Source organism: Panulirus ornatus, chromosome 40, assembly GCF_036320965.1.
Source record: "Panulirus ornatus isolate Po-2019 chromosome 40, ASM3632096v1, whole genome shotgun sequence".
Taxonomy (NCBI): Eukaryota; Metazoa; Arthropoda; class Malacostraca; order Decapoda; family Palinuridae; genus Panulirus; species Panulirus ornatus.
In genome coordinates, this window is record NC_092263.1 from 3,056,683 (window position 1) to 3,084,439 (window position 27,757).

At 39.1% G+C, this 27,757-nt stretch overlaps 1 protein-coding gene across 1 annotated transcript in view; it reads left to right on the top strand.

Moving 5' to 3' along the window:
* LOC139761309 (calmodulin-lysine N-methyltransferase) overlaps window positions 1–27,757 on the top strand; it is an 86,476-nt gene that overhangs the window by 11,667 nt on the left and 47,052 nt on the right. Inside the window, exon 2 of the mRNA XM_071685359.1 lies at window positions 6,706–6,854. Coding sequence (XP_071541460.1) covers window positions 6,706–6,854 — 149 coding nt within the window. The remainder of the gene's footprint in view (window positions 1–6,705; window positions 6,855–27,757) is intronic.

Sequence of the window (27,757 nt, forward strand, 5' to 3'; positions counted from 1 at the left end):
TAGTGTGGCATAAGTCTGTGCTTACCAAACTTCTCTTTTTTTATCTTTCTGCTTCAACTGTTTTCTAATGCATAGTTTTCCATTTGTTCCATCACCGTAGTTATTAATGGAGTGATATCTTCCTCTTACCTTATCAGCAATGGTGTCCCTCAGGATTCTTTCCTATAGTATATTCTCTTTTGTCTCCAAAAAGTACCTTTTTCAACTTCTTTTTTTCTGATAATCTTACGTTTAATTTCCCTCTATCACATCCTTCAGTTCTGCTCCTTCTTCATTCACTTGATCTACTTCTCCTTTACACACAAATTCCTCTATTAACTTAGACTAGGACAGGATATCTTAGTGGGGTAGACAAAATCTAGTTAAGTTTAATGCCTCCAAGACCCAATTTCTACCCATCTCTCTATTGAAAACTCCTCACAACTCTTGTCTCTCCTTTGATGATTCTGTAATTCAACCTCTTGATCAACTCAACGAACATACTTGGTATTTCTGGAACATCACTCTTTCTTGGAAACACCAAGCCTGTATTTAAGAAACTGAGTGTCCTGTTTAGATGTCGAAACTTCTCTTCTGAGCAGTTGCTTTGTTTGTACAAGGGATTGATTTATCTTTGTATGGAGCACTGCTCTCACATTTGGAGTGGTTCTAGCTCTGTATTCTTACTTAACAAGAGTTGAAACGGCCCAACTTAAAAGCTGTCCCGGGTTGACTTCAGACTTGACCCCCTTGCCCTATGCTGTAAAGTTGATTCACTCTATTCTTCTATAGTTATTACTTTAGTTTTTGCTCCTGAGAGCTGACTGTTTGTGTGCCTCCACCACTAGCTAGACTGTGCCATACTGGGCAAGCTGCTGCATCACATGATTACTGTGGTCATTGGCAACTCAAGGGTGCCCCATTTTGATACCTGCTTCTTTCCCTACACGTCGAAGCTTTGAAGCTCTTTACCTTCTCATGTCTTTCCCAATAACTATGGCCTGGCACATTTCAAAAGACAGGGTTTTCACTCTCTCAAAAATTTGTAAATACTTTCCTTCTCTTTTCTTTTTGTTTCATAATTCTCCACATTTCAGTTAAGGCCTGGCCTTGATGTGGACTTTTGTCAGTAAGTGGAACCTTCATCCTAAACAAAAAATTCACACCAAAGCAGTACCGTAGAATGGGGAGGCAGTAACATGAATAAATCTTACTGTGTAAAAATCCAAAATCTACCTATATCTCTCTCTCTATACGTTCTTTATTTCATGCTATTGATTTTCAAAATACTACAATCCAGCTTGGTAGTAACATTTACGTGGATATGATCACATATCTTCCACTGTATCCTAGAAACCCCAGGAAATGAAAATTGCAAAGCGTGTTTCCCAGAAGCTGGGATGTGTAGGCGTCAGTTAATTTTCTTGTGACTCGCTTCTCACTACAGGGACCCCATACACCTAAGTATGGAGTATCTCACTATCTATTATGGCTCTTCCTCCACCTATGTCGTAGACAGAATGGAATCAAAATCAAAAGCTGTAGGGCTTATCAACTAGCATCTCTCCTCAGGCATCCCCTCCCATCTATCGTGATGTTGCTATCATCTCCATGTTCTACTGGTATTATTTCAATTGCTGCTCTTGTAAGCAGTCTACATGTGTCTCAATTTCATAAGGCCTAGGCCAGTAGCTCATGACTGACTACTGCTTCCTATGCTTTCTATATGGAGACCAGTCGTGCAAGAGTTAGCCATTGAGATGTGATGAAAGTCCTTATATCCAACCTGCTTGGGATCTGAATTTGGCTTGATAACAGAAGGCAGATCATAAGTTTTCATAAGTTTTTCTTTTGGTCCTGCCTCCTTCATATGAATATGCTCTCAGGTGTTTATAGACCTCTGTCCATTTGCGTGAAATATTGATTTTAAAGAATGAAAAAAAAATGATTTTACTGATGGCAGGGCCTTATGAGTATCTATTTAGTTCCCTTTCCTTTCCTTTTCAGCTTATGATATCTTGATTTCATACAGCAATAGAAATGAGGCAGGCACTAGTGATCAGCAAATGAATGGTAATGGCTTGGTACCCTCTGCCACGTTTTCTCTGCTTTATGACATGATAGACCTGGGCAGTTTGCTGTACAGTTACCTCATACTGTGATGGTCAGAGGGTGCATTTTGATGGATTCATCTCATTTTGGGGATAAAACTGGTATTTTAACTCCCCATAAACAAAAAACTCTTGTGGGTGTTCCTTGGGCTTTGCTTTCATTAGAGAACTAGTTTTTGATTTTCAAAACCTACAATAATGAGCATGATAAAGTAAGGAATTTTGAATTAAAAATTATTTGCACCACTACATTAAATGTGAGAAAAAAAATTGGGTTTGTATAAGAACTTCCGGGGGTGATAGAATTGGGAAGAGAGTTTAGATTAAGTCATGAAGATAAGAATCAAGGGACTCAGCTTCCATGAGAAGTTAGGGAGTACTTAAGCTTATGGTAAAAGGACGTGGCTCTTAGTATGGATTAGGTCTCTATAGAAGGAGGTCACATGATGGAGTGGTATTGATATAGATTAGTCTTTACAGAAGGTCACATGTTGGGGTGTTATTATTCTATCGATCAACCGCTGCAAAGGAAAGTTCATTATATTTGGGACCCAACAAATCTGCACTAGATGTTTCAAGTTATTGGCTGAGTTTTCTGCTGAAATTTTCATTATTTGTTTTCAAATCATACTGAAAGTGATTTTATCGCTTGGAGTCTAGTTGTTATATACCTATTGATTATAAAGGGCAGTGGGTTTGGATGGTATTGCAGTGGAATTTATTAAAAAAGGGGGTGACTGTATTGTTTACTGGTTGGTAAAGTTATTTAATGTATGTTTGACTCATGGTGAGGTGCTTGAGGACTGGCGGAATGCTTGCATAGTGCCATTTTACAAAGGCAAAGGGGACAAGAGTGTGAGCTCAAATTACAGAGGTATAAGTTTGTTGAGTATTCCTGGGAAATTATATGGGAAGGAATTGATTGAGAGGGTGAAGGCATGTACAGAGCATCAGATTGGGGAAGAGCAGTGTGGTTTCAGAAATGGTAGCGGATGTGTGGATCAGGCGTTTTCTTTGAAAAATGTATGTGAGAAATACTTAGAATAGCAAATGGATTTGTATGAAGCATTTATGGATCTGGAGAAGGCATATGATAGAGTTGATAGAGATGCTCTGTGGAAGGTATTAAGAATATATGGTGTAGGAGGTAAGTTGTTAGAAGCAGTGAAAAGTTTTTATTGCGGATGTAAGGCATGTGTATGTGTAGGAAGAGAGGAAAGTGATTGGTTCTCAGTGAATGATGGTTTGTGGCAGGGGTGCGTGATGTCTTCATGGTTGTTTAATTTGTTTATGGATGGGGTTGTTAGGGAGGTGAATGCAAGAGTTTTGGAAAGAGGGGCAAGCATGCAGTCTGTTGTGGATGAGAGAGCTTGGAAAGTGAGTCAGTTGTTGTTCGCTGATGATACAGTGCTGGTGGCTGATTCGGGTGAGAAACTGCAGAAGCTGGTGACTGAGTTTGGTAAAGTGTGTGCAAGAAGAAAGCTGAGAGTGAATGCAAATAAGAGCAAGGTTATTAGGTACAGTAGGGTTGAGGGACAAGTCAACTGGGAGGTAAGTTTGAATGGAGAAAAACTGGAGGAAGTGAAGTGTTTTAGATATCTGGGAGTGGATTTGGCAGCAGATGGAACCATGGAAGCGGAAGTGAATCATAGGGTGGGGGGAGGGGGCGAAAGTTCTGGGAGCATTGAAAAATGTGTGGAAGTCGAAAGGTTATCTTGGAAAGCAAAAATGGATATGTTTGAAGGAATAGTGGTTCCAACAATGTTATATGGTTGCGAAGCATGGGCTTTAGATAGAGTTGTGCGGAGGAGGGCGGATGTGCTGGAAATGAAATGTTTGAGGACAATATGTGGTGTGAGGTGGTTTGATCGAGTAAGTAATGAAAGCGTAAGAGAGATGTGTGGTAATAAAAAGAGTGTGGTTGAGAGAGCAAAAGAGGGTGTTTTGAAATGGTTTGGTCACATGGAAAGAATGAGTGAGGAAAGATTGATAAAGAGGATATATGTGTCAAGAGGTGGAGGGAAAGAGAAGTGGGAGACCAAATTGTAGGTGGAAGGATGGAGTGAAAAAGATTTTGAGTGATTGGGGCTTGAACATGCAGGAGGGGGAAAGGCATGCAAGGAATAGAATGAATTGGAACGTTGTGGTATACTGGGGTCGACGTGCTGTCAGTGGATTAAACCAGGGCATGTGAAGCATTTGGGGTAAACCATGGAAAGTTTTTTGGGGCCTGGATGTGAGAGGGAGCTGTGGTTTCGGTGCATTATACATGACAGCTAGAGACTGAGTGTGAACGAATGTGGCCTTTGTTGTCTTTTCCTAGCGCTACCTCGCACACATGCTAGGGGAGGGGGTTGTTATTTCACGTGTGATGGGGTGGCAATGGGAATGAATAAGGGCAGACAGTATGAATTATGTACATGTGTATATACGTATACGTCTATTTGTGTATATATATGTATACTGTATGTTGAGATGTATAGGTATGTATATGTGCATGTGTGGACATGTATGTATATACATGTGTATTTGGGTAGGTTGGGCCATTCTTTCGACTGTTTCCGTGTGCTAACTTGCTAGCATGGGCGACAGCAACAAAGTATGATAAAAAATAATGATTATAAATCACCCAAAATGTAAAAACAAGATTTTGGATTGGAGGTGATTTATTAAGTAGACACCTAGAAACTTAGTATTTTCATTTGAAGTAGAGTACAACAGTATGTAACCATGTACATTTATGTTAATAATGATTTGATAAGTGAACTCTTTCAAATCTAATGTAACCAGGTCAGAGGAACAGATTGTAAGTAAAGTATGCATCTCATATTCTTATGACCTTATTTAGGTATATACAATCAACACAAAAAGTAATGATATTCTTGGAATCGATGAAATTTGAAACCAGAGTTACTCTAGTTTTGATGTGGCTGTTACTGCAATTTTTTTTTATGAGTTATAAAACCACATCCTTATGACATATTCTTTGGTTAAAATCTTTGAAATATCAAAAATTATTTATTAGAATAGGAGAAACAAGTGTAATTCACTACTTTGATGACTCACTTTAAGAAGTATTTGTACCACACTTATATTAAGAAAAGAACTTTTAAAAGCTAAAGAGATAAGTTGACATTTGCCAAATATAATAGTGTCATGAAAGAAAATATCAAGAAAATGAAATGGATTGATATTGTTAGAAAATTAGATTGTACATGCTAAGGAAATATTTGAACAGATAGACAAAAATATGCTAATAATCAGAACATCATTATTTTGCTCATAAGGGACTTATCAAACTAGAGCTTGCAATCTTTTATATAATTGTTACCCTTTGGAGCATGAATGACTAAAAGTTCAAAAGTTGCATACCTAGATTCAAAATATGTACGACTGAATCATACCTGAATCATATAAGGCTGTTGTGGCCATTCCATATATCAGTGAAAACTTACAAAAGAATGGAGTGCAAAATGATCATGAGACCATATCAAATGCTGAATAACTTTTTTTTTTATTTGATATATGAATTTTTGAAAAATGCCAGATTTTCTGAACTATGCTATTGTTTTATGCAGTACTTCATTTTGATTTAGCCATATTTTTCTTGCTTTTTAACAGATATTAGATGTTCAGGTATGTTTTACTAAAACACAAGAAGTTATCGATATAATAAGTGTCAGACAGCAGAAATACAGTTCAAACATATCTGACAATTTCATTGAAGGAAATTGATTCACCCTTCCATTTGTACCAATTGCTTTCCTTTCTTGTGAAGGATCATTGCCAAAAAAAGGAGAGCAGGCATACCAGTACATGATGAAACCTAGGAGAATATATCAAAACTGAAAAATTGTTCGTCCTGTATTTTGAAATTAAAAGCATGGCAAAAGTATCGATACTTCTTTTTTTTTACTGTACATTGATAAGAAAGTAATTTCTCGTAAGATAAATAGTTTCATTATTGAATATGACAACTGATGGTGATGATAATTTTTCTGCACAGCGAGTGATGAAGTTGGCACTAGTTAACACCTGTTATGTGAGTAAAAGATATTAATCAAACCCCTAGAATAGCATTCATCACAAATCTTCAGCTTGATGAATAATGAACCACAAGCATGACAGTTTCTCCTTCTGGTAATGAATGAAATGGTCAACAAATCATTATTTCCACATAAGGGTGTATTGATCCATGAGAGTATAGTCTTTTGCAGTCATATAATGTTTAAGGTAGATGTTGTTTTAACCACTGTGCCTTTTAGTTTCAAAGAGCATAGTAAGTGTACACACTTGCAAGGGGGAAGAATTAAGAGGTGATAAGGTTGTGATATTCACCATTTGTCATTATTGGAAGATGGTTTACTGCATATTATCAATAGTCTTACATTATGAGTATAGAATAATCTTAATGATATGTTATGTATAAAATCAAACTTTAGCTATTTTATGGATATGTATTTGCTTTTTTCATTATGACATTTGAAATGTGCAGTACAAAGTTCTATCTTTTATATGATGTTTTGATATGCTAACTTATTTGCTGCACAAGATAATGGTTGCAAGAGCTACTGCTTGTGCATTGTATTTTTCTGATCATGTCATACTATTCCAGGCCCTTCAGAGATCCAACTCCAGGGATGCTTCACCGGACAGTGCCTCAACCCGAAAGTTCCAGTCTTTTGGGCTTTTATCATTTGATCCTCTTGGCCAGGAATTTTATTCTGTCAAATGTATTAACTCAGAGTTAAAGGTTACTGTAAGGTGAGGAAGAATGATACCAAACTAATGGTATTTATATAGTGTATCATAATTGTTATATGATAACTTTTTTTTAAAAGAAGAAATACTATGTTTATTTAATATTTCTTTATTTTCTTATAGGACAGACATCTTTGGCTAATGCATATAACACTTATTGTAGTTATTAGCTTTCAGAATAAGCACAATTAACAGCATTTCCTTAAATAATGCAAATAGTTATCAGCAGCATATGAATATGGTTTAAATAATGGAGTTACAAAGTACAAGTCATATTATTAATCATTATTGGCTATTTTTTCCTTTTTTTTCAGTATTGGGTGATGCCTGCTTTTCTTTACAGTTTAGTGCACTTTTTTTGTAGCAAAGCACATTTATACATATATTATTCTAATTGGTATGGCATTTTAGTTATTGATTGCCTATAACCTATGTATAGAATAGCTTTTCATCCACGTGACAGTCTCAAGTGTGGCGGCAGTTTATGGGTATCAACAAATATTTTTCATTATGAAGACCACAACGTACTGAGTCCTTTACTGTTATAAAGATACTCTTACCCCTAACACTGCAGCAACTTGAGCATGGTAGTTACTACTGTACAACAGTAAAAGGACTTTGAGCGTTGTGTTTGTGAAATGAATTTAGGGAAACATATTGGGGATTGCTCACCAGCTTGATATTATTTTCTTTATGTTGAAAGTAGCACAAAATTTCATGAGCCATCACAGAGTGCATTCAATCAAGAATAATTCCTACTTTGAAAAGTTTGTTTTTTGACATATTCATTTTTGAGAATGGTTGGCACACAATATGGTTTAGGTTCTGAATCGCACATCATAATTTTTTGTTTGCTAATTGCAAAAATTATGCTGGAAATCAGACGATTGGACAAAGTTGTTTTATGGAGATTGTATGTTTGGAAAAAAGTGTATGATTTGAGTGTTGTCTCTGCAAATGGTCCAAGTTGGTATAGTCTAACAGTTTTTCATTTATATTCCTCAGCCACAGCATAGTCAATCAAAATGATTTTACTTTTTCTCACTCATAGCAGAAAGTCACAAACAGAACCTTACTCAGATGTTTTTGCTACAATTAAATCCATTTTTCATTCATACCCTTTGGGATTTTTATCATTTTTTTTAGATTGCTTTTCTTACTAGCCCTCTGTTAACATGCAAAGATGGAGTCAATTGTGCATAACTTTGTGTCTTCATCTATAAGTTCAGGTCTTTTAACATATTGCCAATTTGCAGAATCATTTTGAATTTTGACAAAAGCTTAACAAGATTAACTCCTATATTACATATTATTTAAGGTTCAAAGATAATGCTGAATTATGTACAAAACACATTATATCTGTTCAGAAGTCCTGTTTAGTTGGATAATGATTAAACCTCATGAAACTATTCCTTTTAAGAATCTTTTGGTGAAGTCCAAAGATGGAATGAGACTAGATTCCTAAATTAGCTTCTTATCTCTAACTCTGGGCTGTGATCAAACTGGATGAAAATGACTCATTTTATGAACCCTCAGTTCACGTCTGAAGATGGTCATGAATATATATACTGATAGATATATCCTTGTATGCACTCCAAACTTAGTTTCTGATAACTAGCTCTGCTAAATTGAATTAATTTTGGATATGCAAAGAGTACCAAGTATATCATTTATATTATATTATACATAGTTGCTGTCTCCCGCGTTTGTGAGGTAGCGCAAGGAAACAGATGAAAGAATGGCCCAACCCACCCACATACACTTGTATATACATAAATGCCCACACACGCACATATTCATAACTATACATTTCAATGTATACATGCATATACATACACAGACATATACATATGTACACATGTACATATTCATACTTGCTGCCTTCATCCATTCCTGTCATCACCCCACCACACATGAAACAGCATCTCCCTCTCCCTGTGCACGGACGAGGTAGCACTAGGAAAAGACAACAAAGGCCACATTCGTTCACACTCAGTCTCTAGCTGTCATGTATAATGCACCGAAACCACAACTTCCTTTCCACATCCAGGCCTCACAGACCTTTCCATGGTTTACCCCAGACACTTCACATGCCCTGGTTCAATCCATTGACAGCATGTTGACCCCGGTATACCACATCGTTCCAGTTCACTCTATTTCTTGCACTTCTTTCACCCTCCTGTATGTTCAGGCCCCTATCGCTGACAATCTTTTTCACTTCAACCCTCCACCTCTGATTTGGGCTCCACTTCTCCTTCTTCCCTCCACCTATCCTCTTTGTCAATCTTTCCTCACTCATTCTCTCCATGTGTCCAAACCATTTTAATACACCCTTTTCTGCTCTCTCAACCACACTCTTTTTATTACCTCACAACTCTCTTACCCTTTCATTACTTAATCAAACCACCTCACACCACATATTGTCCTCAAACATTTCACTTCCAACACATCCACCCTCCTCCACACAACCCTATCTATAGCCCATGCCTTGCAACCATATAACATTGTTAGAACCACTATTCCTTCAGACATACCCATTTTTGCTCTTCGAGATAAAGTTCGTGCCTTCTACACATTCTTCAATGCTCCCAGAACCTTTGCCCCCTCTCCCACCCTGTGACTCACTTCCACTTCCATGGCTCCATCTGCTGCCAAGTCCACTCCCAGATATCTAAAACACTTTACTTCCTCCAGTTTTTCTCCGTGCAAACTTACCTCCTAATTAACTTGTCCCTCAACCCAAATGAACCCAACAGCCTTGCTCTTATTCACATTTACTCTCAACTTTCTTCTTTCACACACTTTACCAAACTTATTCACCGACCTCTGCAGTTTCTCAGCCAAATCAGCCACCAGCACTGTATCATTGGCGAACAACAACTGATTCACTTCCCAAGCCATCTCATTCACTACAGACTGCATACTTTCCCCTCTCTCCAAAACTCTTGCATTCACCTCCCTAACCACCCCATCCATAAACAACTTAAACAACCATGGAGACATCACACACCCCTGCTGCAAACCGACATTCACTGGGAACCAATCGCTTTCCTCTCTTCCTACATGTACACATGCCTTACATCCTTGGTAAAAATTTTCTTTGCTTCTAGGGACTTACCTTCCAAACCATATACTCTTAAAAGCTTCCACAAAGCATTTCTATCAACCCTGTCATATGCCTTCTCCAGATTCATTAATGCTAAATACAAATCCTTCTAAGTATTTCTCACATACATTCTTCAAAGCATACACCTGATCCACACATCCTCTACCACTTCTGAAACCACACTGCTCTTCCCCCAATTTGATGCTCTGTACATACCTTTATCCTCTCAATCAATACCCTCCCATATAATTTCCCAGGAATACTCAACACACTTATGCCTTTGTAATTAGAACACCTGCCTTTATCCTCTTATGCCTTTGTAATTAGAACACCTGCCTTTATCCTCTTTGCCTTTGTACAATGGCACTATGCATGCATTCTGCCAATCCTCAGGCACTTCAATATGATCCATACATGCATTAAACATCCTTACCAACCAATCAACAACACAGTCACCCCTTTTTTAACAAATTCCACAGCAATACCATCCAAACCCACTGCCTTGCTGGCTTTCATCTTGTGAAAAGCTTTCACTACCTCTTTTCTGTTTACCAATCCATTCTCCCCAACCTTCTCACTTTGCAGACCACCCCAAACAAAGCACCCTATATCTGCCACTCTATCATCAAACACATTCAACAAACCTTCAAAATACTCACTCCATCTCCTCACTTCATCACAACTTGTTATTACCTCCCCATTTGACCCCTTCACCAATGTTCCCATTTGTTCTCTTATGCTTTTTATATACCTCCTTCCAAAACATCTTTTTATTCTCCCTAAAATTTAATGATACTCTCTAACCCAACTCTCATTTGCCCTCTTTTTCACGTCTTGCACCTTTGTCTTCACCTCATGCCACTTTCTTTTATACATCTCCCAGTCATTTGCACTACTTCCCTGCAAAAATTGGCCAAACACCTCTCTCTTCTCTTTTACCAACAATCTTACTTCATCTCACCACTCACTACCCTTTCTGTTCTGTCGACCTCCCACTTTTCTCATGCCACATGCATCTTTTGTGCAGGCTATCACTGCTTCCCTAAATACATTCCATTCATCCCCCATTCCCCTTACGTCATTGGCTCTCACCTTTTACCATTCTGCACTCAATCTCTCCTGGTACTTCCTCACACAAGTGTTCTTTCCAAGCTCACTTACTCTCACACTCTCTTCTCCCCAACATTCTTTCTTCTTTTCTGAAAACCTCTACAAATCTTCTCCTTTGCCTCCACAAGATTGTGATCAGACATCCCTCCAGCTGCCCCTCTCAGCAAATTAACATCCAAAAGCCTCTCTTTTTCATGCCTATCAATTAACACATAATCCAATAATGCCCTCTAGCCATCTCTCCTACTCACATGCATATACTTATTTATATCTCTTTTTAAACCAGGTATTCCCAATCACTAGTCCTGTTTCAGCACACAAATCCACAAGCTCTTCACCATTTCCATTTACAACACTGTACACCAATTATGCCCTCAATGCCACATTACTCACCTTTGCATTTAAATCACCCATTAATATAACCCAGTCTTGTGCATCAAAACTACTAACACACTCACTTAGCTGCTTTCAGAACACTTGCCTCTCATAATCTTTCTTCTCATGTCCAGGTACATAGGCACCAATAATCACCCATCTCTCTCCATCTACTTTCAGTTTGACCCATATCAATCTAGAGTTTACTTTCTTACAATCTATCACATACTCCCACAACTGCTTCACGAGTAGTGCTACTCCTCCCTTTGCTCTTGTCCTCTCACCAACCCCCGACTTTACTCCCAAGACATTCCCAAACCACTCTTCCCCTTTATTCTTGAGCTTCATTTCTCTCAATTCCAAAACATCCAGGTTCCCCCCCACAAACATACTACCTATCTCTCCTTTTTTCTCATCTTGTTTACATCCACACACATTTAGACACCCCAATCTGAGCCTTCGAGGAGGATGAGCACTCCCTGCATGACTCCTTCTTCTGTTTCTCCCTTTAGAAATTTAAATGCAAGGAGGGGTATTTCTGCGCCCCACTCCCACCCCCTTTAGTTGCCTTCTACAACCTGCAGGGAATACGTGAGAAGTATTCTTTCTCCCCCGTCCCCAGGGATATATTATTTCATTATTATTTATTTTACTTTGTTGCTGTCTCCCACATTAGCGAGGTAGCACAAGGAAACAGATGAAAGAATGGCCCAACCCACCCACATACACATGTATATACATACATGTCCACACATGCAAATATACATACCTATACATCTCAGCATATACATATATATATACACACACAGACATATACATATATACTCATGTGCATAATTCATACTGTCTGCCTTTATTCATTCCCATTGCCACCCCGCCACACATGAAATAACAATCCTCTTCCCCCGCATGTGTGCGAGGTAGCACTAGGAAAAGACAACAAAGGCCACATTCATTCACACTCAGTCTCTAGCTGTCATGTATAATGCACCGAAACCACAGCTCCCTTTCCACATCCAGGCCCCACAGAACTTTTCATGGTTTACCCCAAACGCTTCACATGCCCTGATTCACTCCATTGACAGCACGTCGACCCTGGTATACCACATCATTCCAATTCACTCTATTACTTGCACTTCTTTCACCCTCCTGCATGTTCAGGCCCCGATCACTCAAAATCTTTTTCACTCCATCCTTCCACCTCCAATTTGGTCTCCCACTTCTTGTTCCCTCCACCTCTGACACATATATCCTCTTTGTCAATCTTTCCTCACTCATTCACTCCATGTGACCAAACCATTTCAAAACACCCTCTTCTGCTCTCTCAACCAAACTCTTTTTATTACCACACATCTCTCTTACCCTATTATTACTTTCCCGATCAAACCACCTCACACCACATATTGTCCTCAAACATCTCATTTCCAGCACATCCAACCTCCTCCGCGCAATTCTATCTGTAGCCCACGCCTTGCAACCATATAACATTGTTGGAACCACTATTCCTTCAAACATACCCATTTTTGCTTTCCGAGAGAATGTTCTTGACTTCCACACATTCTTCAATGCTCCCAGAACTTTCGCCCCCTCCCCCACCCTATGATTCACTTCCGCTTCCATGGTTCCATCCGCTGCCAAATCCACTCTCAGATATCTAAAACACTTTGCTTCCTCCAGTTTTTCTCCATTCAAACTTACCTCCCAATTAACTTGTCCCTCAACCCTACTGTACCTAATAACCTTGCTCTTATTCACATTTACTCTCAGCTTTCTTCTTTCACACACTTTACCATACTCAGTTACCAGCTTCTGCAGTTTCTCACCCGAATCAGCCACCAGCACTGTATCATCAGCGAACAACAACTGACTCACTTCCCAAGCTCTCTCATCCTCAACAGACTGCATACTTGCCCCTCTTTCCAAGACTCTTGCATTCACCTCCCTAACAACCCCATCCATAAACAAATTAAACAACCATGGTGAGATCACACACCCCTTTAGCAGACCAACCTTTGCTTGGAATCATTCTCTCTCCTCTCTTATTACTTATACACATGCTTTACCCCTTGATGAAAATTTGTTATTGCTTCCAGCAGTTTTCATCCCACAACATATATTTTTAAGACCATCCACAAGGTATCTCTGTCAGTCCTATCATATTCTGTCTCCAGAACCATGAATGCCACCTACAGATATATATCTTTAAGTATTTCTCACATTCTTCAAACCAAACACCTTATCCACACGTCTTCCACCACTTCTGAAGCGACGCTGCTGCTCCATTACCCGATACTCTGTACATGCCTTCATTTTCTCAGTTGTTACCCTCCCATACAACTAACCAGGTACACGCAACAAACTTATACTTATGTAGTTTGAACACCAGTCTTTATCCCCTTTGCTGTTATGCAATAGCACTATACATTCATTCTTCCAATCCTCAGGCACTCCACTGTGATCCATACATACAATGAAAATCTTTACCAACCAATTAATAACATTCACCCCCTTTCTTAGCAAATTCAATTGCAATACCATCCACTTCAGCTACCTTGTCTTTCTATTTTCTTTCACTAGCAACTTCATCCCACAACTAGTACCTTTTCTGATCTGCCCATCTACTTCTCGCATGCCACATGCATCACTCGCACATACTTGCACTGCTTACCTAAATATCTCTTATTCCTCACCCACTCCCCTTGCTTCATTTATTCTCATCTTTTCCCATTTTAAACTCAATCTTTCATGGTATTTCTTCACATAAGTCTCTTTTCCAAGTTCACATACTCTCACCACTTTCCTTTCACTGACATTGTTTCCTCTTTTCCGAAAGCCTTTACAAATCTTCACCCTCACCTCCACAAGGTATTTATCAGACATACCACCAGCTGCCCCTCTCAGAACATTTACCTCACGCTTACCAATTAATGTGTAATTCAGTAATGCCTGCTTACCACCTCTCTTATTCACATACACATGCTTGCATAAGTCCCTCTTTTCTAAACTAGGTATTCCCAGTCATCAGTCAGTTTTCAGCACAACTTCACCAGCTGTTTACCATTTTCATTCATAATATTCACCTACTCTCACCACTCTCTTCTCACCAATGCTGTTTTCTCTTTTCCAAAATCCCTTACAAATCTTCACTCTCGGTTCCACAAAATAGTGATCAGACATCCCATCAGCTGCCCCTCTCATAGAATTTACATCCAAAAGCCTCTCTGTTACATGCCTATCAGTTGATGTGTAATCCAGTAATGCCCACTAGCCATCTCTCCTATTCACATATGTATACTTGTGTATGCCTTTCTTTTTAAACCAGGTATTCCCAGTCACCAGTTCTTTTTCAGTACACAACTCCACAAGCTGTTCACCACATCCCTTCATAATACTGAAGACCCAATTTCCCCCAGTTATACCCTCATCTGTCACATTACTCACCTTGACATTCAAATCACCCATCACTAAATCCAGTCTCTTACATCAAAATGACAATAGTATAGTATGTAGGTATGTATAGCCCACACCGTAGTTTCTGCACATTTTATTAATTGAATAATTTTTTACTAGCTTTGCTTCTTATATTTTAATCAGATTTGCTGACATTGCTTTTTTTTCTCACTGGACAGAGCCCCTATAAGCATCAGAGAGAGCATTTCCTTGCAGTTATGTTAGAACCAAGTTTAGCTCCCTAAATAGGGAGTATCTACCAGGATTACATCCTTGTATATCAAGGTATTTTCAGTGAGGTAGACTAATGTTTGTTCATAGAGGCCCAGCAACAAAACAGCAACTTACACAGACCTCTAATGTCCTTTTCTGTGCAGGTGTTATATTATCTCAAATAGCCTTTTTCACTCTATTTCTTACTCCTTCAATGTGGACCTCTTGACCATTGCTTCCTGTTTTAAAAATTTCAGAAATGTATCCCTTTCTTGTGTTTGTCTTTGGGTAGGAGCATTAGATAGAAGTAGTAATTAGAACATTAGGTAGGAGCCTTTGCAACCACTGCACTCGACTTGCCCTCTGCCAGTGGCCTGTTAAAGATGAGGCACTAAAGGCATCAATGGAATTCTTTAGTTATGAAGACTTTGTTGCTGTGGCCACCCCTTTGAGGGAGTTCCGGTTAGAACAGGTGTCAGAGATATAGATAGATAGATGGGCAATTGAATTGCTTGATTTTCTCTTTTATACCTGCTTGCATTTTATACTTTAGCAAGGTAGCATCAGAAACAGGTGACTTGTAAGTACATTTACATATTTTCTGGACATCATGGACCAAGTTGAACAGCCAAGCATCATGAGATCATCATATTGATGCAGTGACTGCATTGCTTTGCTTATTTTGTACTGTTTAAGTGTTTGTATTACATATTCATTCTTAAGTTGTATTTCAAATTTCTTATATGTCTATTCTTAGGGAGTTTTAAACACATAGGCTCTGAGGTTTTTCCCCTTTGATCTTTGTTAATGGCTGACTGGTCATCTTAAGTTTTTAGTTGACTTAGAAGATACCTTGATCACAATGATGATTCTCCTAGATGAGGCTTATTTGTATTCTGGTGGTGTTGACCATTGAGATGAACTCCAGAGGGATGGACTGGTTTTTTATATGTACCCCAGTGCATTTCCTTATTTTTATGCTAGTGTGGGATGTTGTTGAATGGTATTCAGAGATGTTGGGACATTGGTTCACCCAGCTGAAATGTTAGGATCTTGTTGGGATCATACGACTCTCTCCATGAATCTTGTTTGTTTCACCTGTTGTTTTTAGTGCCTGCAGTGGATATACACTTCTTTCATGATTACTTCATAACCCTGTGTCATTTTAGGGAAGTTGAAGACATACCTCAAGGCTTAAGGTTCATGCCTCTGCTTGTATACCATTGGTGCATCAGTGGAACTGAACCAGAGTGTTGACTCAGGTGAAATCCTTGTGATCTCTCATGGGACTGTTCGTTATGGAACCTAAGTGGCGTTGTGGCTGTACCCTATGAATTCCTTGGGAATGAGCAGTGTCTAAATTCTGGACTTTTCTGGATTATAGATACACATCTTTCTAGTCAGCTTTTTTGTATACTTGATGTAGACTTTTGAATATTGTTTGTAATATATACATAAGTATATACTGTATAAAACATTAAAAAAAACAGTCATTTATATTACTTACCTATTCTTCTTTTTCTCAGTTTGTAATATGCAATGTAGACTAAGACAGAGTTTGGTGGTAACATAGAGGATGAAGTAGTGAGAATGGAATCCAGCAGGAAAGGTAGGGGGCAGGTCAAGCATTTCATCCATTTAGGATTTTATATACATGTCAGTGTGTTATCTAAGATCCAACTCCAAACAGGCTAGTTTCTTCCACATTATTAGATTTTTTTTTGTATAACACTTTTATCATTCACTAACTAAGAAAAAAATCAGTGTACTTTTCAGTGGCCTCTTTATCTGGGTTAATTTTCTTATCACACCCTTTCAGCTAACAGATTCTGTTTGGCATCTTAGGCTAATGCAACTCTCCGTTCATAACCTCTCAAGTCTCACTGATATCTAACTCCTTTTGAAGTTCTTTGGCCATTTCACACAAAATTACCCTGAATTAGGTGCACATTCATAATGACACTACTTAAACTACATGTATACAAACTTATCAGGGTTGGCTGTGCAATGCAATGCCATTATTTGAATGACTCAGTGTTGAATTTCAGCAGGCTTTTATAGTACTTTTTCATATCATATTTGATGGAGTTACCAACACCATAACACCCACTCTCCCCTGTTTACACTTCATCTCCCACTTATCTAAATGTCCTTGGAATTTCAACATTTTGTTTTATTCTAAGCATACAGTGATTCCTTTTTGCATTGCTTTGTTCAGCACTATCACTTGGCTGCTTGTTGGCTGCCAATGTACAGAAAAAGTAATAGAAATAAGTAAGAAAAGGTTGAAGTACTATTATTTTGAATGCTGCCTCTGACTGAGCATGGCTTGGCTGTGACAACACATGGTAAACGTATTAGCAATTGTCAGAAACTCTTGCCAATTTGGCAGGAGTCTTGAATATGTGAGCATTCAAATTTTGAATGTTTCCTTACTATAGATTTATGGACTTAAGATCTGTCTTCAGAAAGTATCTAGAACTTAAGCTCAAATTTTTCACCAAAATCATTGCAGAGTCAGTGGAGCTTTAATTGTATACAGTACACAAAACTTTGATCCTTTGTTAGCCAAGTCCCAAAGATTGATGAATAAGTTGTATCAGAATCTCAGTTTCATTTTCAAACTCACCAGTAGTTTGATTTTATGTGTTATATCTTCATCAAAGTGGCTTTTGTTTTGGTTAGGCTGCAAGACAACCTTGGTCAAGTAGGTGAGGAACCTCCTTATAAATTTGTTTTTTGATTGAAAATTCATAGTCCCCAACTGAACATTAATTTTCGCTCTAAGTTTTTGGTTAGTAGGAATCTAGAGATAAGATTCCCCTCCCCTTGTAATCTCTTTTAGTAAAGCTCTGAGCACTTATGTAGAATATTAACGTAAGTTGTGCAGGATTTTGATGGATTGGACACAAGTTTAACCAGTATTGTTCATGAGGAATTCTCACCTATTGCATCTGATATAATGGTTGATAATGTTTTTCAGTGCCAAATATATGTAGCATTCCCAATGATCAGGAAGCTGTTTTGTCTTCATTTACATTGTTTCATTTTCACGACCTGTGTCTGCAGTGCTGTTATAGCCAGCCACCTTCTGTTATGATCTTGTACATTATGCTGCCCTTAGGAAAGTGGAGTTTTCTTTAGTGACTTCTGATAATTGTTTGCAGAGATATGGGACCTATTTACAACATCATTAATGTGTTTGGGCCAGACAGGTTACCATTAAAGTTTTCCGTCTCCATGAACAAGCATCAGCCAGTCTCAGATAATATGCTCGTTAAAAAAGGGTAAAATCCTGGTGGATACCTTCCATGTGGGGAATGATATTGTGTGTTACCTTGCTGTGAGCAAGTATTCTCTCTACAACTCACAGGGCTCTGCTTCTGGTAGAAAAATGGTTTTTCATACTTCAAAACCCATCTTTTTAGAAAGTATTTGGTAGGAATGATATTTATGAAAAATTTTTTTAGTCAAAACTCTTAAGAATTAGGAAAATAACAATAGTAATGTATACTTGAGTATCAGATGACAAAATATTTTTTGAATTCATGAGCCCTTGTCTTTTTCACTGTTATGCTGTGTCAAGGAGATAAAGAGGGGCTTGATATCGAGCATCTGAATTAAGTAAAAAGGTAACAATATGTGTTTAAATGCAAGTAGGAATATTTCTTATTGAATAGAGCAGATCTTGTGCTTTTGAATTCTCTTAGCACCAGGTGCTACTGAGAATACTTATTAGGTAAACAATTACTTAATTGCTAGTAGTTTCATTTGAAATATTCAGTGTATATATAAAAAGACTTTTTCCATATTGGTAACCTTACCTTCTGTTATGGCTCATATCTTCTTTATCTAAGTGCCTGAGTGCAAGCTGAAAGAACCTGTGCACACACCTTGTTCAGATATTATTTTGATTATGAAATTGCTTAGCAGGGAGATAGCCATTTATCAAACTGTGTCAAAAACAGTTTGTAATAGTAATCAAGGCTGTCAGGGAATGGCAGCACTCTTTTTTTTTCAGCCCTGCCTGGTAGGGCACATTGAAATTGTTTGTAATATCTGGCTCACATTGATATGAATGGGTCTTTAGTGGGAGGACTGGAAGGAGGCAAATGTATTTTATTCAAAATTTTTAGATTGTAGACATGTGATGAATAAAAGGTTTGTTTGGTTCGCTATTTCTGCTCATTCAGCTATCCAAGTTATATGTAAAGTAGGTTCACAGTTAGTGTTACCGGACTCTGCTTGTTAGAAATTATACCGTGAGTGAAAAGTCACCTTTGGTGAAGCTGTACATTGATATGAATGGGTCTTTAGTGGGAGGACTGGAAGGAGGCAAATGTATTTTATCTCCAAAATTTTTAGATTTCAGACATGTGATGAATAAAAGGTTTGTTTAGTTTGCTATTCCTGCTCGTTCAGCTATCCAATTTATATGTAAAGTAGTTTCATAGTCAGTGATATTGGACTTTGCTCATTAGAAATTATACTGTGAGTGAAAAGTCACCTTTGGTGAGGCTGTACATTAGGAATACAGTTTAATCAAGGAACTTCTCACTCCAAATGAATCTATATTTTCCTGATACAACCTTGAGTTGCAGGAGTCTTTAGAAAGGTCCTGGGAAGCACTAGGACTCTTGCAAAGAAATTTGTCTTGAGGTGAATATAAATCGATGAATTCTCTAGAGGGTGAGTCAAGTATTTTTTTGATGTCATTGACCAGTTAGGTTCCTCAGGTGTTTTTGGATTCATTGTACTGGTACAGTGGACAGTATAACTTCACTTGATTTATGTTTTTTTTATTTCATTAGTACTTTTTGCACTATTTTGATGATTTTTTTGAAAGGTAGAGCAAATGTGACTCCAGGATAAGCTAGGTAGATTTTTTCTTCCATTTTTTCTGAACATGTGCATAATCATTAATGCATGCATTAGGTAAGAACTTATAAAAGAGAATTGTGTAGAAAAAACGTATGAATATAGGTAGTAGACGTTACCAGGGAGGTATATGACCAGTACAACCTGCTTGGACTTTGGGAGGGTTAGCGACTACTTTGTACTTCAGTAGTTGTCAAGTTCCACTCCTTTAACCCAAGTAGCTGTCTTTTCTTTCTCCCTCACATACACATGGACTACTGGCACTCTGTCAACAAAGATACATTGAATATGTAGGTGATTGTTAGTTCATGCATTATGCAAGAGGCTACTGAAGAAAAGTATGTTGGAAAGATTCAGTCCTTATCCAGGATTTACCATGAGGGTGGCGTCATTCAATAGAACATATGTAGAAGAGTTTTAGAGTATAGGAAAGATCCATACTTACGGAAACCATTCCTATCTTTATTATTATTTTCACATTTTTCTTTATGATCCATACATAAGGAAACCATCCTTATCTTTATTATATATTTGCTATTTTTCATAATGATAGATACATAAGGAAACCATTCGTATCCCAATTATTTATTTGCTATTGTTCATTACTGTCCTGTTTTGACAACTATAATGATGGCATGACATGAGTGAATTGACTTCCAGAGGCAATATACAGGTCATAATAAATGAAACACATACATTATTTGTATATTGTATGTCGCGGGAGACAGCGACAAAGTATAATGAACAAATAAAATATGTGACCAAACCATTTCAAAACAATCTCTTCTGCTTTCTCAACCACACTCTTTTTATTACCACACATCTCTCTTACCCTTTCATTACTTACTCGATCAAACACTTCACACCACATATTGTCCTCAAAGATCTCATTTCCAGCACATCCACCCTCCTCCGCACAACCCTATCTATAGCCCATCCCTCGCAACCATATAACATTGTTGGAACCACTATTCCTTCAAACATACCTATTTTTGCTTTCCAAGATAATGTTCTCGACTTCCCCACATTTTTCAACACTTCCAAAACTTTCGCCCCCTCCCGCACCCTATGATTCACTTCCACTTCCATGGTTCCATCCGCTTCCAAATCCACTCCCAGATATCTAAAACACTTCACTTCCTCCAGTTTTTCTCCATTCAAACTTACCTTCCAATCGACTTGTCCCTCAACCCTACTGTGCCTAATAACCTTGTTCTTATTCACATTCACTCTCATCTTTCTTCTTTCACACACTTTACCAAACTCGGTCACCAGCTTCTGCAGTATCTCACTTGAATCAGCCACCAGCGCTGTATCATCAGCGAACAACAACTGACTCACTTCCCAAGCTCTCTCATCCACAATAGACTGCATACTTGCCCCTTTTTCCAAAACTCTTGCATTCACCTCCCTGACAACCCCATTCATAAACAAATTAAACAACCACGGAAACATCACGCACCCCTGCTGCAAACCAACATTCACTGAGAACCAATCTCTTTCCTCTCTCCCTACACGTACACTTGCCTTACATCCTCGATAAAACTTTTCATTGCTTCTAATAATTTGCCTCCCACGCCATATATTCTTAATACCTTCCACAGAGCATCTCTGTCAACTCTATCATATGCCTTCTCCAGATCCATAAATGCTACATACAAATCCATTTGCTTTTCTAAGTATTTCTCACATACATTCTTCAAAGCAAACACCTGATCCACACATCCTCTACCACTTCTGAAACCACACTGCTCTTCCCCAATCTGATGTTTTGTACATGCCTTCACCCTCTCAATCAATACCCTCCCATATAATTTCCCAGGAATACTCAGCAAACTTATACCTCTGTAATTTGAGCACTCACTTTTATCCCCTTTGCCTTTGTACAATGGCACTATGCAAGCATTCTGCCAATCCTCGGGCACCTCACCATGAATCATACATACATTAAATAACCTTACCAACCAGTCAACAATACAGTCACCCCCTTTTTTGATAAATTCCACTGCAATACCATCCAAACCTACTTCCTTGCCAGCTTTCATTTTCCGCTGAGCTTTTACTACCTCATCTCTGTTTACCAAACCATTCTCCCTAACCCTCTCACTTTGCACACCACCTCGACCAAAACACCCTATATCTGCCACTCTATCATGAAACACATTCAACAAACCTTCAAAATACTAACTCCATCTCCTCACATCACCACTACTTGTTATCATCTCCCCATTAGCCACCCTTCACTGATGTTCCCATTTGCTCCCTTGTCTTACGCACTTTATTTACCTCCTTCCAAAACATCTTTTTATTCTCCCTAAAATTTAATGATACTCTCTCACCCCAACTCTCATTTGCCATCTTTTTCACTTTCTGCACCTTCTTCTTGACCTCCTGCCTCTTTCTTTTATACATCTCTCAGTCATTTGCATTATTTCCCTGCAAAAATCGTCCAAATGCCTCTCTCTTCTCTTTCACTAATAATCTTACTTCTTCATCCCACCACTCACTAACCTTTATAATCTGCCCACCTCCCATTCCTCTCATGCCACAAGCATCTTTTGAGCAAGCCATCACTTCTTCTCTAAATACATCCCACTCCTCCCCCACTCCCCTTACGTCCTTTGTTCTTACCATTTTCCATTCTGTACTCAGGGTCTCCTGGTACTTCCTCACACAAGTTTCTTTCCCAAGCTCACTTACTCTCACCACTCTTTTCAACCCAACATTCTCTCCTCTTTTCTGAAAACCTCTACAAATCCTCACCTTCGCCTGCACAAGATAATGATCAGACATCCCTCCAGTTGCACCTCTCAGCACATTATCCTCCAAAAGTCTCTCTTTTGCGCGCCTATCAATTAACATATAATCCAATAACGCTCTTTGGCCATCTCTCCTACTTACATACGTATACTTATGTGTCTCTTTCTAAACCAGGTATTCCCAATCACCAGTCCTTTTTCAGCACATAAATCTACAAGCTCTTCACCATTTACAACACTGAACACCCCATGTACACCAATTATTCCCTCAACTGCCACATTATTCACCTTTGTATTCAAATCACCCATCACTATAACCCAATCTTGTGCATCAAAACTACTAACACACTCACTCAGCTGCTCCCAAAACATTTGCCTCTCATGATCTTTCTTCTCATGCCCAGGTGCATATGCATTAATAATTACCCATCTCTCTCCATCCACTTTCAGTTTTACCCATATCAATCTAGAGTTTACTTTCTTACACTCTATCACATACTCCCCCTACTCCTGTTTCAGGAGTAGTGCTACTCCTTCCCTTGCTCTTGTCCTCTCACTAACCCCTGACTTTACTCCCAAGACATTCCCAAACCACTCTTCCCCTTTACCCTTGAGCTTCCTTTCACATAGAGCCAAAACATCCAGGTTCCTTTCCTCAAAAATACTACCTATCTCTGCTTTTTTCTCATCTTGGTTACATCCCCACACATTTGGACACCCCAATCTGAGCCTTCGAGGAGGATGAGCACTCCCCGCGTGACTCCTTCTTCTGTTTCCCCTTTTAGAAAATTGAAATACAAGGAGGGGAGGGTTTCCAGCCCCTCGCTCCTGTGCCCTTTAGTTGCCTTCTACAACATGTGAGGAATGCATGGGAAGTAATTTTTCTCCCCTGTCCCTAGGGATTTTTTTTTTTTTTTTTTGCTTTGTCGCTGTCTCCCGCGTTTGCGAGGTAGCGCAAGGAAACAGATGAAAGAAATGGCCCAACCCACCCCCATACACATGTATATACATACGTCCACACACGCAAATATACATACCTACACAGCTTTCCATGGTTTACCCCAGACGCTTCACATGCCCTGATTCAATCCACTGACAGCACGTCAACCCCGTATACCACATCGATCCAATTCACTCTATTCCTTGCCCTCCTTTCACCCTCCTGCATGTTCAGGCCCCAATCACACAAAATCTTTTTCACTCCATCTTTCCATCTCCAATTTGGTCTCCCATTTCTCGTTCCCTCCACCTCCGACACATATATCCTCTTGGTCAATCTTTCCTCACTCATTCTGTCCATGTGATCAAACCATTTCAAAACACCCTCTTCTGCTCTCTCAACCACACTCTTTTTATTACCACACATCTCTCTTACCCTTTCATTGCTTACTTGATCAAACCACCTCACACCACATATTGTCCTCAAACATCTCATTTCCAATACATTCACCCTCTTCCACACAACTCTATGCATAGCCCATGCCTCACAACCATATAACATTGTTGGAACCACTATTCCTTCAAACATACCCATTTTTGGTTTCCGGGATAATATTCTCACCTTCCACACATTTTTCAATGCTCCCAGAACTTTCACCCCCTCCCCCACCCTGTGACTCACTTCCGCTTCCATGGTTCCATCTGCTGCCAAAACCACTCCTAGATATCTGAAACACCTCACTTCTTCCAGTTTTTCTCCATTCAGACTTACCTCCCAACTGACTTGTCCCTCAACCCTACTGTACCTAATAATCTTGCTCTTATTCACATTTACTCTCAGCTTTCATCTTTCACACACTTTACCAAACTCGGTCACCAGCTTCTGCAGTTTCTCACCCGAATCAGCCACCAGCGCTGTATCATCAGCAAACAACAACTGACTCATTTCCCAAGCCCTCTCGTCCACAACAGTCTGCATGCTTGCCCCTTTCTCCATACATACATACATATACATACACATGCATATACATGTTGGAAAAGATCACAATTGATTGCCAACCCCTGTGTCAGTGAGGTAGCACCAGAAAACATACAAAGAAAGGCCACCTCCACTCACATCTATTCTCTATCTGTGATGAGTAATGCACCAAAACCACAGCTCCCTATCCAAATCCAGGCCCCATAGACCTTTCCATGGTTTACTCCAGACATTTCACATACCCTGATTCATTCCATTGACAGCACATCAACCCCAGGATATCCCATTGTCCCATTTCACTCTATTCCGTGCACACCCTTCACCCTCCTACATGTTCAGGCTCCAGTTGCTCAAGATCTGTATCACTCCATCCTTCCATCTCCAATTTGGTCTCCTGCTTCTTGTTCCCACTACTTCTGATACACATGTCCTCTTTGTCAACCTTTCCTCACTCATTCTCTCCCTATGTCCAAACCATTTCAAAACACCCTCTTCTGCTCTCTCAACCACACTCTTTTCATTACCACACATCTCTCGTACCCTTTCATTATTTACTTGATTAAACCACCTCGCACCACACATTGCCCTCAAACATTTAATTTTCAACACATCCATCCTTCTCCGCACCTCTGCAACCATATAATATTGTTAGAACTACTTTTACTTCAAGCGTAGCCATTTTTGCTCCCCAAGAGAACTATCTCTCTTTTCACACATTCTTCATTGCTCCCAGAACCTTCACCCCTTCCCCCACCCTATGACCTCTGCTTCCATGGTTCCATTTGCTGCCAAGTCCACTCTCAGATATCTAAAATGCTTCACTTCTTCCAATTTTTCTCCATTCAACCTTACATCCCACCTAACTTTTCCCTCAACTCTGCTAAACCTTATAACCATGCTTTTATTCACATTTACTCTCAACTTTCTTCTTTCACACACTCTTCCAAACTCAGCCACCAACTTCTGTAGTTTCTCACTCGAATCAGCCACCAGTGCTGTATCATCAGTGAACAACAACAGACTTACTTTCCAGACCCTCCCATCTCCAACAGACTGCATGCTGTCCCCTCCAAAACTTGCATTTACCTCTCTAACCACCCCATCCATAAACAAATTAAACAACAATCAGGACATCACACACCCTTGCTGCAGAACAACCTTCACTGGAAACCAATCACTCTTTGCACTCCCTACTCAGACACATACCATATACCCTTGACAAAAACTTCTCACTGCTTTTAATAGCTTACCTCCCACATTATATATTCTTAATATCTTCCACAAAGTATCTCTATCAACCTTATCACATGCCTTCTCCAGATCCATAAACACCACATACAAATCCTGTTTTTCTAAGTATTTCTCACACACATTCTTCAAAGCAAACACCTGATCCACACATCCTTTTCTACTTCTGAAACCGCACTGCTCTTCCCCAATCTGATGTTCTGTTAATACCATCACCCTCTCAATCAATACCTTCCCATATAAATTTCCTAATATAATCAACAAACGTATGTCTCTGCAGTTTAAACACTTACCTTTATCCCCTTTGCCTTCATATGGTGGCACTATACCAGCATTCCTCCAACCCTCAGGCACTTCACCATGATCCATGCATACAGTGAATATCCTTACCAACCATTCAACGACACATTCACCCCCCTTTCTTAATAAATTCAACTGCAATACCACCCACTCCTGCCACTTTGCTGGATTTCATATTCTGCATGGCTTTCATCAGGTCTTCTCTTTTCTTGTAATCATTCTCCCTGACTCTGTCACTTCGCATACCACCCCGACCTAAACACCGTACATCTGCCACTATATCATCAAATGCATTTCACAATCCTTCAAAATATTCATTCCATCTCCCCCTCACTCCATTGCTACTGGTTATCATGTCCCCTTTTGCTCCCTTCACCGATGTCCCCATTTGTTCTCTTGTCTTTCACACTTCTACTTTCCACTTTTCCAAGTATCTTCTTATTCTTCTTTAAGTTTAATGATAATCTCTCAGCCCAACTCTCATTTGCCCTCTTTTTCAACCCCTGCACCTTCCTCGTGACCTGCCGCTTTCTCTTATACTTCTCCCAATAATTTGCTCTACTTCCTTGTAAGTAATGCCAAAGTGCATCTCTTTTCTCTTTCACAAGTAACTTTACTTCCTCATCCTACCACTCACTACCCTTTTTTGATATGCCCACCTCCCACCTTTCTCATGCCACATGCATCTCTTGCACATGCCATCACTGCTTCCCTAAATACCTCCCATTCCTCACCCACTCCCGTGACTTCATTTGCTTTCACCTTTTGCCATTCAACACTAATCTCTCTTGGTATTTCTTCACAGAAGTCTCCTTTCCAGGCTCGCTTTCTCACCACTCCCCTCTTCCTGACATTGTCTCCTTTTTTTTGGAAACATCTACAAATCTTCATCTTTGCTTCCTCAAGATAGTGATCAGACATCCCACCAGCTGCTCCTCTTATCACATTTTCACCCAAAAGTCTCTCTTTTACATGCCTATCAGTTAATGTGCTATCTAATAATACCCTTTGACCACCTCTCCTAGTCACATGTATATACTTGTGTATATCTCTCTTTTTAAACCAGGTATTCCCAATCACCAGTCTTTTTCAGCACACAACTCCACAATCTCTTCACCATTTCTATTCATAACACTGAGTAGCCCATGCACACTGATTATACTTTCAACTGCCACATTACTTACCTTCGCATTTAAGTCACCCATCACTAATACTCGGTCTCGTGCACCAAAACTGCTGATACAATCTTTCAACTGCTCCCAAAACACTTGCCTCTATGATCTTTCTTCTCATGGCTTAGGTGCATAAGCACCAATAATACTCATCTCTCACCATCCACTTTCAGTTATATCCACATCAATTTAGAATTTACTGTCTTACACCTATAAGACACTCCCACAACTCCTGCTTCAGTAGTGCTACTCCTTTCTTAGCTCTTGTCCTTTCACCAACCCCTGACTTTACTCCCAAGACATTTCCAAACCATTCTTTCCCTTTATCCTTGAGCTTTGTTTCACTCAGAGCCAGAATATCTAGTTTTTTTTTCTCA